This window comes from Pteropus medius, unplaced genomic scaffold, assembly GCF_902729225.1.
Source record: "Pteropus medius unplaced genomic scaffold, Ma_sr-lr_union100, whole genome shotgun sequence".
In the NCBI taxonomy this organism is placed as follows: domain Eukaryota; kingdom Metazoa; phylum Chordata; class Mammalia; order Chiroptera; family Pteropodidae; genus Pteropus; species Pteropus medius.
This window is the reverse complement of record NW_024355990.1, coordinates 9,556,625-9,571,029: the sequence shown is the minus strand read 5'-3', so window position 1 is coordinate 9,571,029 and position 14,405 is coordinate 9,556,625. Positions and strand designations below refer to the sequence as shown.

Below are 14,405 nucleotides of genomic sequence, written 5' to 3'. Positions count from 1 at the left end.
TGTCTGTCTGTCTGTCTGTGCGTGTGTTTCCTCACAGAGAACCATGGCGTCTGGCAGCACCGCCGCCAGTGAAGAGGAGCGCAGCCTCCGGGAATGTGAGCTGTACGTGCAGAAGCACAACATTCAGGCCCTGCTGAAGGACTCTATTGTGCAGTTGTGCACTGCTCGGCCGGAGAGACCCATGGCGTTCCTCAGGGAATACTTCGAGAGGCTGGAGAAGGTAAAAATAAGTGTGGGGAAAGGTTGAGATGCCCCCGACAATTAATTGTTAAATGTAAGGCTGTGGAATGTCACTAATTTGTATCTTTTGGAAGAAGAGGCATTCTGACCAAATAAGTCCAAAATAGAATTTCAAAAAAGAAATTCAGTTAAGGCATTTGTAGTAATTTTTAACTTTGTAATCAGTAGAGTTTATCAGAAAACAAACCTGTATGCTGAGTTTGCTTGGCTAACAGAGTTTCTAAACTTGAAATTGTTTTAATTAATACGTAATACCGGCTAAATAAAATAACTGACTAGATACAATCGATCAGAACTAGTATGGCATTTGTGTGAAATCAAATTCTGTAGTACTTGAAAGCAGTTATGCTTTTCTTCAAAAAAGCAAGTAAACTTTAAGTCTTATCCCACTTTTTAAAACCAAGGTAATGGTACAATTGACTGGTTGTCAGCTTGTGACTGATGGATGTATCAGACAGAGATTCTGAGTTAGTGAAGTCTACTTTATTATAGAGTATGTTTAAGATGAATTGACTGAAGAGCAGAGATCAAGGCTGATGGCCATCGAAATTGTACTTTCTTAACAGTTTTCGACACAACTTTGTTTCCTCTTGAAAAAAGTTAATCCAGTTTTTATTCTTTGTTTTTCACCCTTGTCGTGTGTATGCCAGTGTGACCTAAGCTTATGGTATATGTTGTTCTAAGCAAAATAATAATTGTGCATCAGGGACAATGCTTTAACTTAATTTTTTCAAGTAATGGATGAGAAGGTCTGGATTGCTAAATGTTTTGAGTAGTTTGTTTGATTTACTTCTGTAAATCAGCGAAATAAATGCTCAGGTTTTCTTATTCATGTTGAAGTTTTGATGTGGTTCATAATGATTGAACCAGTTAAGAGGCATTTCTTAGGTATATGATTATCTAACTGTATAATGGAAATATTTGTAATACAGGCTTTTGGTTTGAACAATTTCTTAATCAGCATAAATTATTAGTAAAACAATCTGTATACTAGGATTTTAAAAAATGGGTAGCTCCGTGATCAGGTAGGTTCTACTGTTTTCTTGAGAAGCTGTTTGTTAAAATTGGTGTCTAGTACCATGATTAGAATAATTGAAAATAACAGTAACAGCAAACAGCCAGTTGTCCCCCTGAATGTAGACTCGCCGTCTTAGAATTGTAGCAGAAAGTCTGGTTTTTCTCTTTTTTAAGCAATTTCCAAACAGTGAAATACTTCAGAGCCAGGCTGCTATGGGCGTTTTTGTTTTGAGATAAAGTGCGTTCCTGGAGATTGGGTTCTGAAATGGGTCACTGTAAGGTGATCCCTCTTCTCTTTGGACATCAATAGAAACCATCAAACGAGGGGATGAAGTCGGTGAGCCATGAAGTGTGTGTCTTTTTATAGGGAGTGTTGAACGTGTGGTACTAGTTTCACAGCCTGGACTCACACAGCACTGTGTAAACAGGATCCTTCCTGGGGGGTGGGGATGGAGTGAGGGTGGGACAAGAAATCATTATTAAAGTGGTTTCTTTGCAGACAGGATTTTTAGATGTAGTGTGTGTTGGCTTCTTTCAGTAAAAGTCACAGCTTAATGAACTTTTCTTAGAATCGAAGTACCTTTGTTCACTTGCATACATTTCTTTAGCCAGGGTTGAATATAGATACCTGGACTTCCAAGTAACTAGATTTTTAACTATCAACAGGTCCCTGTTCTGTATGTTAGGTGTTAGGTTTATATGTCTGAAAATGCAGTCATATTCTTGTCACCTCCTTCCCTTTGTTACCCAGGGGCCATGTTTCTGGTGTCCTCAACTACTCAGTGCACCAAAAACTCCACAGTTGGTCCATTGGAAGCTCTATTTTACTTCAGATGGTCATCTGGAATATGAGTCCTCTTTTATGCATATATTTATTAGAACCTTGCCTGTCTGATAGAAGAGAGGAATTTTAATAGCTATGACCATTGAGTGTCTCCTGTGTGCCAGGTACTATGTGAAGCACTTTACATACATACGGGCACACATGCATCCTCATTATTTCAGATATGTGAGGTAGGTGATTATTACCATTTCGCAGAGGTAACAGAGGTAATACAACTAAGAAATTAAGTAACTTCTCTGTGGTCATTACAGTATAATAGCTTTTGTTGCAGTAGCTTATAACCCTCACATTTCAGTGGCTTACTACAAAAGACCTTCCTTCTTTCCCAGTCATGTGTAGCTTTTCTCGGGACAGCCATCTTCTTTCTTGACTCCACAGTGTTTTACTCTGGGACTGAGTGGAAGGAGCGGCCACTATGTGGAGCGTGCTGCTCTCAAGGTAGAGAGGACAGAAGCTAAAGGGGGCAGAGCCAGAGCATACAAGCGGGCATGGTATGGCATGTCCACTTACCTTCCATGGCCAAAGCAAGTCATATGGCCAAGCCCCAGGTCATGGGGTGGGACTTTTACTTCCCCTACAGGGAAGGATGGTTTGGCAAGAGCAGAGAAGAAACAAGTAAAAAGTGGTGGGAACAGAATCTGAAATTCAAACATTAGAACATAATGTTATTAACCAGTAATAAGTCTTGGAGAGTTTTTTTTTTTTTATTTTTTTTGGCGTGGGGAGTGTTTAATATGTGAACGAAGTGAAGAGGGAAGAGACGGACAGAATGACAACAGCAAGAAAAAAGATATAAGAATGTATCATAATACATATTAGGAATTGATCTCAGTAATGGTTGAGTCATCAAGATTAGGTTATATCTGATTGCTGTTAAAGGCAAGAATCCATGAAACATTGTTAAAATCAAAATGCTTTTGGTACTTTAGAATTATCTTAAATATTCCATTAGAATGCAGTTCTAAATGAGATGTTACTTGTGAAAATTTTAATGAATTTTTTGTGAAATCCTCACGAATTTGGGGGCAGAATTTGTATTTTCATTTATACTCTTAAACTCGAAACTTTGGGGAGACTTGAGTTTTATGCTTCTGTGTTAATATGGAATGGGAAAACCGTACTGGTTATTGCAGTTATCAGAATGAAAACGAAGTGGGTTTTCTAAAAAGTGTATTTTTAAAAAATTGATTACATGTTCGCACATGGTTCAAAATTCTTTAGGTACAAAGGGGTGTAACATAGAAAGTCTCCATTCCACTCTCTTGTCATCCTTGAATGCAGCCAGTGTTCCCTAGGTCTTATGTGGGCATTTACAGACAGATTCGTATATAAAAGAGCTTTCTGTTCTTTCCCAACACATGCTTGGCATTCCATTGTATGGCTATACTATAATTTATTTAATCACTCCATTAATGACCATTTTGGTTGTTTCCCAAGTTATATTGTTGAAAACAATGATACAGTGAATAACTTTGTATGCATGTCATTTCACATATGAATAAGTTTCTAGAAGTAGAATTACTGGATCATTTGGTCAAGAAGTAAATGCATGTGTAATCAAATATACAAATATATTAAAGCTATCTTTGTTATATGTTTTTCCTGTTGTGTTTTCTTAATTGAAAATTAGAAAATCCAGAGAAATGAGAAAAAGCAAACCTCTTCCTCCAAAAAAGAAAAAAAATAAAATTCAGGCATGATTCCACTAATAGAATTCTACTATTAGTACCTTGACAGTGATCGTTCTGGACTTTGCTGCATATATGTAGTTCTTTTATTTGTCCTGATGCCAAAAGCAGGGCTGAGTACTATGCAAGAAGAAAAAGTAGACATTTCTTTAATTTTATTTTTGTCAAAAATTTTTCTGAAATAAGCACTGTTAGTTAATTTTGAATTTCAAAGATGATTAAGAAAAATAATGGAGAATGAGTCAAATGAGAAATTAGTGGATAACACATTCTTGTTTTTCGTTTTTATTTTGCATCAGGCGTAAGTCATTCTTTACTGCAGACCTAAGAGGAATTTCTTTTTTAAGTCCCTAGATTTGAAAAATGAAAATGTTAAATAGTTCATCCGAGTTTTTATATGAATGAATTTAACAAGAAGTTTTAAAATAAACTTTTTTTTTGTTTAACTTCAAGTGTAAGCGCTGATAGTAAAGAATACTTCTAGCTCTACTGGGAGAAGTATTGTTACATCTGATCTTATTTACATTCTTGGTTCTTGTCACATCACTTCATTATTTGTTTCCGTATTTGTTTCCGTCTAAGACTCCAGCTAGAAATGAATTCCATGGGCTCAGCACGATCTCCTATTGGTTTTTATATTTCCTTTGCCTAATGTAGACTTGACATGTAGATCAAGAGAATGCTTATTGAATTAATGAAATAACCCAGTAATCTAGATGTTCATGAATCACTTTGCTGTGCCTGAGTGGTTATTCCCAGATAGCGTTCTTTTAGGGTGTAGGGGACTCATGCTATCTACAGCAGCATACAAAAACTCTCATTCTCCAAGATTTTGTTTTGCAGTTTATATTACCGTTGTGTATATTATAAATCATTGATGTCAATATGCTATTTTAATGAGTATCTAATTTTTTACTTGGCATGTTTTGTGTCTTTGTACTAATGGCTTTTGTTCATTAATGAGTATAGCATCTCATCATCTGAGAGACAGTATAGTCCTTTCAGAGTATTTCTTTTCAAACTCTTGCATTTTTTTTCCATTTAGAATTGGCTTTTCCCCTTAACTTTCATGTTGGTAATAGAAGAAGAGATTTGAAGTGATTGAGATGGTTGGACTATCATTTATCATTGGATTGTGAGAATATCATCTTTGATATGAGAAAGTTCTCATTTTATAAACCTATACTTTTATTTTTTCCAGGAGGAGGCAAAACAGATTCAGAATCTGCAGAAAGTGAGCACCCGTGGAGATTCGAGGGAGGATGAAATCTCTCCTCCTCCTCCCAACCCAGTGGTTAAAGGCCGGAGGCGGCGGGGCGCTATCAGCGCTGAAGTCTACACGGAGGAGGATGCTGCATCGTATGTTAGGAAGGTAGTTTTGATATCTAAACATTGGGGCAATGTTTTCGGGACCCATGTGGTAGTCCTGGTGTCTTTTGATGCATGCATGCATTGTTTTGAGCAGTAAAGCAACAAACAGGATGGATCATAACTCCATCCTGTGTAGTTTTTTGGTGCTGGGGGACAGGTTTCTATAATAACATGCCATCAGAGGAAATAACATAGTGAGTATAAAACAGTGGATAATTGCATTTGGGGACTTTTCTTTTCCATGTTGTTGTTTTGCAGTAGAAGCAGGTAGTGCTCCTTTTTCTCTTGAACCACGGCGTCAGTTTTTTGACATCCAGTATTTCATGTTGTGGCTTTTAACCTTTTATCCTATAAGCTAATTCATCCTAATCAGCTCTTCCTTAGAACCCTCCTGTCATTTCAAGCTATGCTTTAGCCTGAAGGGGGAAGAGAATTGTCCTGGCAAGAGGCTTATGAAACTAATAGTACATGATCACAGTTTAAAAAATAGCTAATTGTCATAAAATGTTTTATTTTGCCTTAGAATAATGACCTTGGTCAAGGTATTTTTGGTTTGTTTATTTGTTGTTGATTGGTAACCAAAACCAGCCTTTAAATACAGGTCTGGCTATAGGAAAGGGGATTAATTAGTCAATATTTGTTGAGTACTTTGTGGATCAAAGTTAGTACAAGTGTGGTATGTTGAAAATCTTTTACTCAGAGCAGTCTCATTTAAATACCATGATGTGGCTTGACATTTAATTGAAATGCAGATTGCAAGCTTGAAATGTCTTTGGTTTATGGAATCGTCATTTGACCTTCTCTTCTTTTCTAGGTTATACCAAAAGATTATAAGACGATGGCAGCTTTGGCCAAGGCCATTGAAAAGAATGTGCTCTTTTCACATCTTGATGATAATGAGAGAAGGTAGGTACAGATTCTTTGACTATTTTCCAAGACTGCTGTGGTCCCAAACTCGTCTCATCATTGTTGTGTGTTTTAAGGCTCATTGTTCACCTCATGACAATAGTGGCTGAAAATGTGGGAGCTTTCATTTTAAGGTTAATGTTTGAAATCCATAGACGAGGCACATGAAACGTAACATTAGGCCTTCTATCTCTTGCAGTGATATTTTTGATGCCATGTTTCCAGTTTCCTTCATTGCTGGAGAGACTGTTATTCAGCAAGGTAAGGGCTGCTGCTTTTATGGCATGCAGTGTTATTCTGAGAGGAGATGAGACTGAAGTTTGTTTTCCTCTTTCAGCCTGCCATTTTCCTTCTTTTATACTACTGGATTTTTCTATTTCTTTTTTTAAGTTAAAGGTGTCTGAGCTAAAAGGCACACTTTCCCTAAGGGACTAATATTTCCCTAGTATCTGGCAAGTTTTGTTTATAGTAACTGTTAAAGGAAATTTCTGCATTTTTGTTTTGAATGTTGTATGGAATTTCAGAAATGTATGTATCTCATATAGCCTTTCTATTGATTCTTAACCACTTATAAAGTAGGAAATAAGCAAAACACTTGCTTATGTATTTATGAGGTATTATGCCTTGTAGTGATTCTTACCCACATATACTAGCGTGATAACCTCCCTGCCCCTTTTTGCCTTGGGTCTTTATAATCCACTATTTTCCCATTTGTTAATCTGATGTTTCGTTACTTAATATTTGAGTTGTTTCTTGTTGTTAGAGATGATAGATAGTTAATACTTTTGTACAGCTACATGGCTCTTTTTTTAGGTTTCAGAGGTATTCTTCATGAGAGAACTAAAAATTTGATCAGTTTTTATGACTTTCAAAATACATTTTTTTCCTGAAAGATTGTGTTAATTTATAAGACACTTTTTTCTCATAGTACCATTATAAAATGAATATTATTTTACATTAATTTGATAGTTTCTATTTGTGTTTCTTTAATTGGTAAAATGCTTCTGTTTTACTCTTTAGGTGATGAAGGGGACAACTTCTATGTGATTGATCAAGGAGAGATGGATGTAAGATTTAATAACAGCAAAAAATGTTGACAATCTTAAAAGTCAATGTATTGATATTTATTGCTTCTAAGAGTTTCTGAAGGGCTATTACAGCCCTTGTATGCCAAATTCCATCAAAACCTTTTGCCAAATATTTTAATGACACAATGAAACTTTTTAAGGTAATTTCTGCTAGACACACAGTTCAGAACTTTTGCTAGAGTGGTGGTTATGGCATGCCTGCGTGCCGTGGAGTAAGACGAATGTGAAGGAGAGTCTAGACCCAGTCGTTAGCTGTGAGACTTGGTATAAGTTTCTTGATTCTGCGTTGTTGTTGTTGTTGTTTTTAACAAATGATGAAATGGGAATACTAACAGCATTGCCCTCATAGGATTATTAGAAAATTCAACGCCTCATGCAAGTGAAGTGCTTCTTAGCACAGCGCTCAGCACAGTACTCCGTAAATGTAGATGGTTATTATTAATGCTAAGTTTTTGCCCTGATCATCCCGACAGAGTACCTTTTTTTATTAGATAAACTAGGTAAATTACAGAAACTCATTTTCAGAAGTCAACTATTTTGCTCTGCTATGCACGGAAAACATATTTTATTTCAGAACAAAGTTCAGGATTCTGTCTGACTCCTGAAAAAGGTTTGCAGGTTTTTAATACTTAGGTGTTTGTGTACGTAGAAAAATAATTCTTCATCAATTGCATTTTAGGTCTATGTCAACAGTGAATGGGCAACCAGTGTTGGGGAAGGAGGAAGCTTTGGAGAACTTGCTTTGATTTATGGAACACCCAGAGCGGCCACTGTCAAAGCTAAGACAAATGTGAAATTATGGGGTATTGACCGAGACAGCTACAGGAGAATCCTTATGGTAAGACACCATGGTTTTGGAGTGTGATTTAGAATTCCCATCTATGTAGTGTTTAAATTGAGAAATTGAATATCAGCAACCTAAAATGAGAATGTTCCTTTTAATGATTGAATGTTTGTGCATTAGCCCAGTTTAGGATTATTATACCATTTGAGACAGCGATCTTTTAGAATGAAAGTTTGGCCAGAGATAACATGGGAAACAAGTGTGCATATAGAATGGCCACTTCCTGTTTGGAACTCGTTCCGTTGGCTGTTAGGCACGTCTTCACTCACCTAATCTTTATACTTCACAGAGAGTCTGCTAGGTGCAGCTTCTAGGGGCTTGAAGTTATTTAAGGCCATTCAGAAGTGATCAGCTTCCCTAAATTGAAAGTGGGTTATCAGTAATGCAGAGGTCATGTCCATTTCACTAAAGGAGTAAATAAAATAATAAAATCATTGGAACATTCTGCTGATACAGTCAGACTTTTTGAGAACTTCATGACAAATTTATAGAGTAGCTTTGGATGTTTAGGTTCCAGCTGATGGCATTAGTCATCTCGAATGGTTTTCGAAATTTGTGCACTGCCTATCTGGCTGTTTGACACTATGCAGTTGGATGTACTTTGAAAATTTCGGTGTTTGGGGAATGGAGATATATTTGTAAGTATGTGAATATATAAATTGCCAAAGCAGTTTAGTGTGTAAGGGATGTTTATTATAGGGGACTGTGTATTCCTTTCCCCCTTGTTCCCCCAGATGTATTTAATAGATTTTGCAGATAACTTGGTTAAGTTTGGGGCTGTGGCACTGTTTTGAGGGGTGGGTGGGCTATAAGTGGTAGCAGTTTTATTTCCCTACTTCTGTGGAGGATTAGAGTTGTGGGGAAGGAAATATATTCAGCTGTTGGCACATATATTACTTGGTTGGTTTTTTGGAGAACTGATCATTTGCTCTGTTGGTATTTCACTGAGGGGTGGTACAAGGCACTACCTTTGGCCATGTGTCTCGTGTTCCTTTTAGGAGCAAGTTGCTAAGAGCTCTTTATTGAGCTAAACAGAAGGCCTCACCATCTTCAACATGAAGAAAAGTAATCGTGTATCAAGAGGCAGCAGCAAGCTGTGATTTCACTCTCTTTTTAATTTACTTGAAACTTAATATTTATTATTCCATAGCAGTATGTGATAATTACACATTTTTGACATATGACGTTTGTTTCTTTTATTTATAGGGAAGCACTCTGAGAAAGCGGAAGATGTATGAGGAGTTTCTTAGTAAAGTGTCTATTTTAGGTGAGTTTTGGAAGATTGCATGGAGAATCATTTAAGTATTAAATAATTAACACAAGCAGAACGTTTTGTATTTCATAAAAATTACTGTATCAATTTTGCAGGGAATGCAGAGTTAGAGTTTGACGAAGAAATAACATTAAAGTGTGTTTAATTTGCGAGTATATCACAAACCTCTTAATTAGAAATGATTGGACTTGGGAAAAGCTTTCTGGAATGATGTACTACTCATGTCTCCCGGAGAGGGGGGAGGGCTAAAAGTGTCCTCCTCCTGACTGTGGACATTAACCGTTATTACTTGTGTGACTTCTATTTCTGTTGCTTCATCAGTGGAGTTTATTGGTTAAGGAAAGTGGGTATTTTCAAGAATGCATTTCCTCTGTAGAAAGGCTAGGTGTCATTTACTGGCTTTCTCTAAAAAAAAGACTAGAAGAGTTTTTGAAATTTTGGTGATATTTTTGTATTGTTACAACCTGTTCTTCATTGAGAGGGGAAATGGTGGTTTTTATCAGGTAAAATGTCTTCTGCCATTGTTTTAGTACCGTGAATTGATTTTTTTTCTCTCTTACTTGTCCTTTCTCTAAATAGTGTCTTGGATGTTTGGCCTTTGGGAACAAAAGTTATTTTCTAGTTCTTGTTGGTTTCATAAATCAGCTGAGGATTTAAATAGATAAATTACTTCTGTGAACCTCTGGAATAATATGGATGGTGACACTTATTACTTTGGCTCCTGTAATTGTACATTTGATAAGCATTGATGGCAGTCTTTAGGAATACTTGATGATTGTATTTTTTTATTCCTTTACCATTGGATGCTTGGTATAAACTAACCTGGCCACTGGGCTGCTGAAATAAGGATCTAAGGTTATCTGCAGGTCATAGGACCTTGCTGAGACTAGAGGTGATTGAAGACAGGTGCCATTTTTGATCTGAGACACTACTACGTGTTGCATGGGTGTGGCTATTAGGTTGATTCTTTTTATACCTTTGTTTAGAAATTTTTAACAATAGCAAATAAGAGAAATGCTTTTGATTCTTGCTTTTCAGAATCTCTGGACAAGTGGGAACGTCTCACGGTAGCTGATGCGTTAGAACCGGTTCAGTTTGAAGATGGGCAGAAGATCGTGGTGCAGGGAGAACCAGGGGACGAGTTCTTCATTATTTTAGAGGTAAAGAACTCTGCATTTGCTGTTTTATGAAGCTGTACACGGTATGAGAGAAAACGGGTTGGTTAGCTCTGATTTACACCTTTAGAATTAAAGACTGTCTGACATCTTATTTAAAAATTATCTTTTACATTGAAGTGCTATTTGAGTTTGAGTCAGAATTCTGGAAAAGTTATTTATAAAGTAATAGACTCTGACTTACCCAGTTAACCCTCCTCATGTAAGCCAAGGGAGCCATTTAGCATAACAAACTATGATGATTTTGTACCATCTCTGTTGAAATTATGTGCTTGGCAATTTGGCAACTAAGGATCAAAGGCAGGTATTTAAATTCTGAAAGTCGCTATGTTTTATATCTTCACAGTCCATGGAAATGTATAGCAGGTACTCTTGACTGCCAAGTAAATTCAAAACAGATTTTCTATGGATGTGGCTCAGTAGATGCTAATGGCTTTTATTTAATCCTGGGGTTGATGGACTCTGTAAAGGGCCACATGGTCAGTAATTAGACTTCGTGAGCCCTGGGGTTTCTGTCGTGAAGACTCGACTCTGGTGTCTTAGTGTAAAAGCAGCGTAGACACTATATACGTGAATCAGTGTGTTAGTATAAAATCTACCTGTAAAAACAGCTACTGAGCTTGGATTTGCTGTTCCCCCCCCTCCCCGCCCTCATGTTGCAGTTTGCTGACTCGAATCTGAACCTGTCAAGTACCTGAGCTTTGATGAGAAGGGCCCCCTCCCTCCCTAGCAGGGGCTGCTGGGTAGATTGCATAGTATATTTAAAATGCCACCCTGGATTTGAAAGTATTTGTTTTGCTTTTTGTTGATTTTATTATAGGGGTCAGCTGCTGTGCTACAGCGTAGGTCAGAAAATGAAGAGTTTGTTGAAGTGGGAAGATTGGGGCCTTCTGATTATTTTGGTATGTAGCTTTCCTCACAGTCAGTACATAGTTTAAGTCACCTTTCAGTGTAATATATCGTCTTTCATAATTTGTCATTTCTTCTGAATGTTATATTTTCATTGCGATCTGTTTTGCCTCAGTAGTGTGAGCTTTTGACCTTCACTTGGTTAATGATTAAATTATCGTCTCATCTGTCAGCTTTTTTAAGTACAGATGTGGTGTGGCCTACAGTAGGTCATAAAGAGAAGTTCGTATTTGTTTTTTGTTTTTTCTCTTTCTGAGAAGTGCGCCTCTACGACAGTTTCCCCTGGCAGTGAGCGCCCGCTCACCCTTCTCGTTCTCCTCCCCCAGGTGAAATAGCACTGCTGATGAATCGTCCCCGTGCCGCCACGGTGGTTGCCCGTGGCCCTTTGAAGTGCGTTAAGCTGGACCGACCTAGATTTGAACGTGTTCTCGGCCCGTGCTCAGACATCCTCAAACGAAACATCCAGCAGTACAACAGTTTCGTGTCGCTGTCTGTCTGAGATCTGCCTCCTGTGCCTCCCTTCTCTCCTGTCCCCAGTCCGTGCTTCACCCTGGCAGACAGCTTTATTTTCCCTCTTTGCAGCGCCACGTGGCCACTGGCATCGCAGCTTCTTGTCTGTTTATATTACAAGTTGCTTTTATTGCACTGTTTTTAATTTGGAGCATTAACCGAATGCTCATACACAGTTAAATAAATAGAAAAGAGTTCTACAGAGACTTCGCTGTTACTGCTTCTCTTTGTGCAGTGTTAGCATTCATCCTGGGCAGTACGTGCCATGCTTCTTGGTGAGGGCAGACCCCTGCACCAAAGGAATTACCATAGAGTAATGACGTCACAGTGCAAGAATTTTTTTTTTTAAGTGACATAATTTTCCGGTTATAAGCATATTTTAGACTGTGGCCATATATGTATTTCTTTATGGAATAAATGATTTCTCATTAAACTCTAAGGATTAGGAAAAATGGATATAGAAAAATCTTAGATATCTGCCTTTATTTAAACTAGATTAAGGGCGGAAAAATGCCCGTTTTTGCTAATTAGCAGGTAGATATGATCTGTTCCGTTTTGTTTTGTTTTTTAACCAGAATTTTTGTTTGTCGAGCTGTTTGTCTGGTATTGTTTCTCGTTTCCTCTGATTTTGAAATATGTATAGGTGCGGCTATCTGTACCTGCCTTTTGGTTTGAAACTAAATCATAGGCTGCAAATATTGGGTTATGATTTAACTATATCTGCCTCAGCTCACAAGTTCTGATTAGATCTTTATTTATCCAACTAGTGCCAAATATTGACCATCAGATGCTGAATTAAGAATAAGAATTTGAGGTCTACACCCTCATTTCTTAACTTAGAGCTTTTGGTTAATGTACCTCTTTCGGTTGCCTCTAGGAAAATCTCCTGTGCTCATCCACTAAATGCTGATTGCAGGAGGTTGGATTAGCTGGGAGCAGATAGAATAGTTGGAACAAATGAAACACCCAGTATGCAGGTGATGTTGCAAAAGAGAACTGCCGGGTGGACAAAGTTCGGTGTAGGGAACTTTTCACCACTGAGTTCATTGGGACAAGAGATTTGCGAAGAAGTTTTTTTACTTTGGCTTGACCTTTTCCTCTCCTTTTTACATCAATGAGAATTTATGGTGGGTTGAGTGAAATAAGGTGTCTGTGTTGCTTCAAATCGGTTTAAAAGGCCATCCTGCTGAAAAGTTCTGCTTTCCTATTTAGCATTTATTTCTTTGGCAGACTTTTTTTTTTTTTAAGTAAACTTGTGTTTTGAGTCTTAACTGTATTTCAGTATTTTCCAGCCTTGTCAACCTTATGTTACATTATTCCATGTGCACCAGTGATACCCAGCAGTTTATTTTTATTGTTATTTTTTAAAACAAAATCTCACAGTTCCATAATGTAGGCACTTTTATTTTCATTGTGATTTATATATATTGTAGGGTTATATTTGGGAGTGACTGCAAGCATTTTTCCATCTGTATGCCACTGGCTTGATTATTAATCCCCTCTCCTACCCTTTCACAGGTAATTTAAATTGGTCATGGTAGATTTTTTTTCATAGGTTTGAACAGTTCGTAGGTTGTTACTAAGTTTGGGGTATAAATCTGGGAAAGAGGTTTTATTTACATTTTAGTGCGGGTTAGAAAGCCACCTTATTACAAATTTTTTATTTTCCAAAATCTATATTAAATGAGGGTTTTCTGATCTATACTTTATGTTTAGCTACCTTTTTTATATTTAAAAAATTAAAAATAAAATTTATGTTCTTATTAGTGTAAAGCTTGATTTGATCTTTGTTTAAATGCCAAAACTGTACTTCAGTGAATTATTTAGAATGCCATAAATATGCAGTTTCATGTATGTATATGATCATGTTCATGTATACTTAGATACATATGATGCTTTCTAAATGAGTTTTGCTCTTAAGTCATTTGGCTTGCTGTTTACTCCCTTTTGTAGTTTCTAATCTAAGAAATTTTAAGTCTGAATTTAAAAATTACCACATTTGAAGCTTTATCATTGTGCATTCTGAGTATATGTGAGAAATCATGATTGGCATAATTCGTCTTAGTTAATCGGGGCTTTAGAAGTCGTCATTTCTGGGCTTGGTAAGTGATTTTCTGAGGTCTGCTCTAGAAAGTATAGATGGCCAAAGGACCATTTTGTATTGTTTCCTGGTTACTAGTGTGATTATACTGTGTGTGCTAATATATTCTTTTTGTTATAGACTGTCTTAATGGTAGGTCAAGTAATAAAAAAAAGATTAAATAATTTAAATTCTTAAATGAATCAGTTTTTCTTCCCTTTCTCCTTTCCTTCTCTTCTCCCCGCCTGCCCCAGAATCTCCTAATCTTGTGGGCAAGAATGAAAATCGAAAGTGAATTACGGGATTAGTGTTTTAAAAAGAGTCATGAGTTTGTTTTCAGTGGCTTCCAGATCAGTTTGTCAAAGAATGAATGTGCAAACCTTGCTTAAAGGGTAATTGAGATATAGCAGATCTGTTTACCAAGTTATGGAAGGAAAAGATTAAATCAGAAGCTGAATGT

General features: G+C 37.0%; 1 protein-coding gene across 2 annotated transcripts in view; it reads left to right on the top strand.

Annotated features, from left to right (window-relative positions):
- Positions 1-14,136, top strand: part of PRKAR1A (protein kinase cAMP-dependent type I regulatory subunit alpha) — a 17,515-nt gene extending 3,379 nt beyond the window's left edge. For both annotated transcript variants that reach the window (XM_039859849.1, XM_039859848.1), the window contains exons 2-11: positions 38-220; positions 4,991-5,161; positions 5,975-6,066; positions 6,266-6,327; positions 7,087-7,133; positions 7,834-7,992; positions 9,205-9,265; positions 10,310-10,431; positions 11,267-11,348; positions 11,682-14,136. In XM_039859849.1, coding sequence (XP_039715783.1) covers positions 44-220; positions 4,991-5,161; positions 5,975-6,066; positions 6,266-6,327; positions 7,087-7,133; positions 7,834-7,992; positions 9,205-9,265; positions 10,310-10,431; positions 11,267-11,348; positions 11,682-11,854 — 1,146 coding nt within the window. In that variant the 5' untranslated portion in view covers positions 38-43 and the 3' untranslated portion in view covers positions 11,855-14,136. The remainder of the gene's footprint in view (positions 1-37; positions 221-4,990; positions 5,162-5,974; positions 6,067-6,265; positions 6,328-7,086; positions 7,134-7,833; positions 7,993-9,204; positions 9,266-10,309; positions 10,432-11,266; positions 11,349-11,681) is intronic.
- The last annotated feature ends 269 nt before the right edge of the window (positions 14,137-14,405 follow it).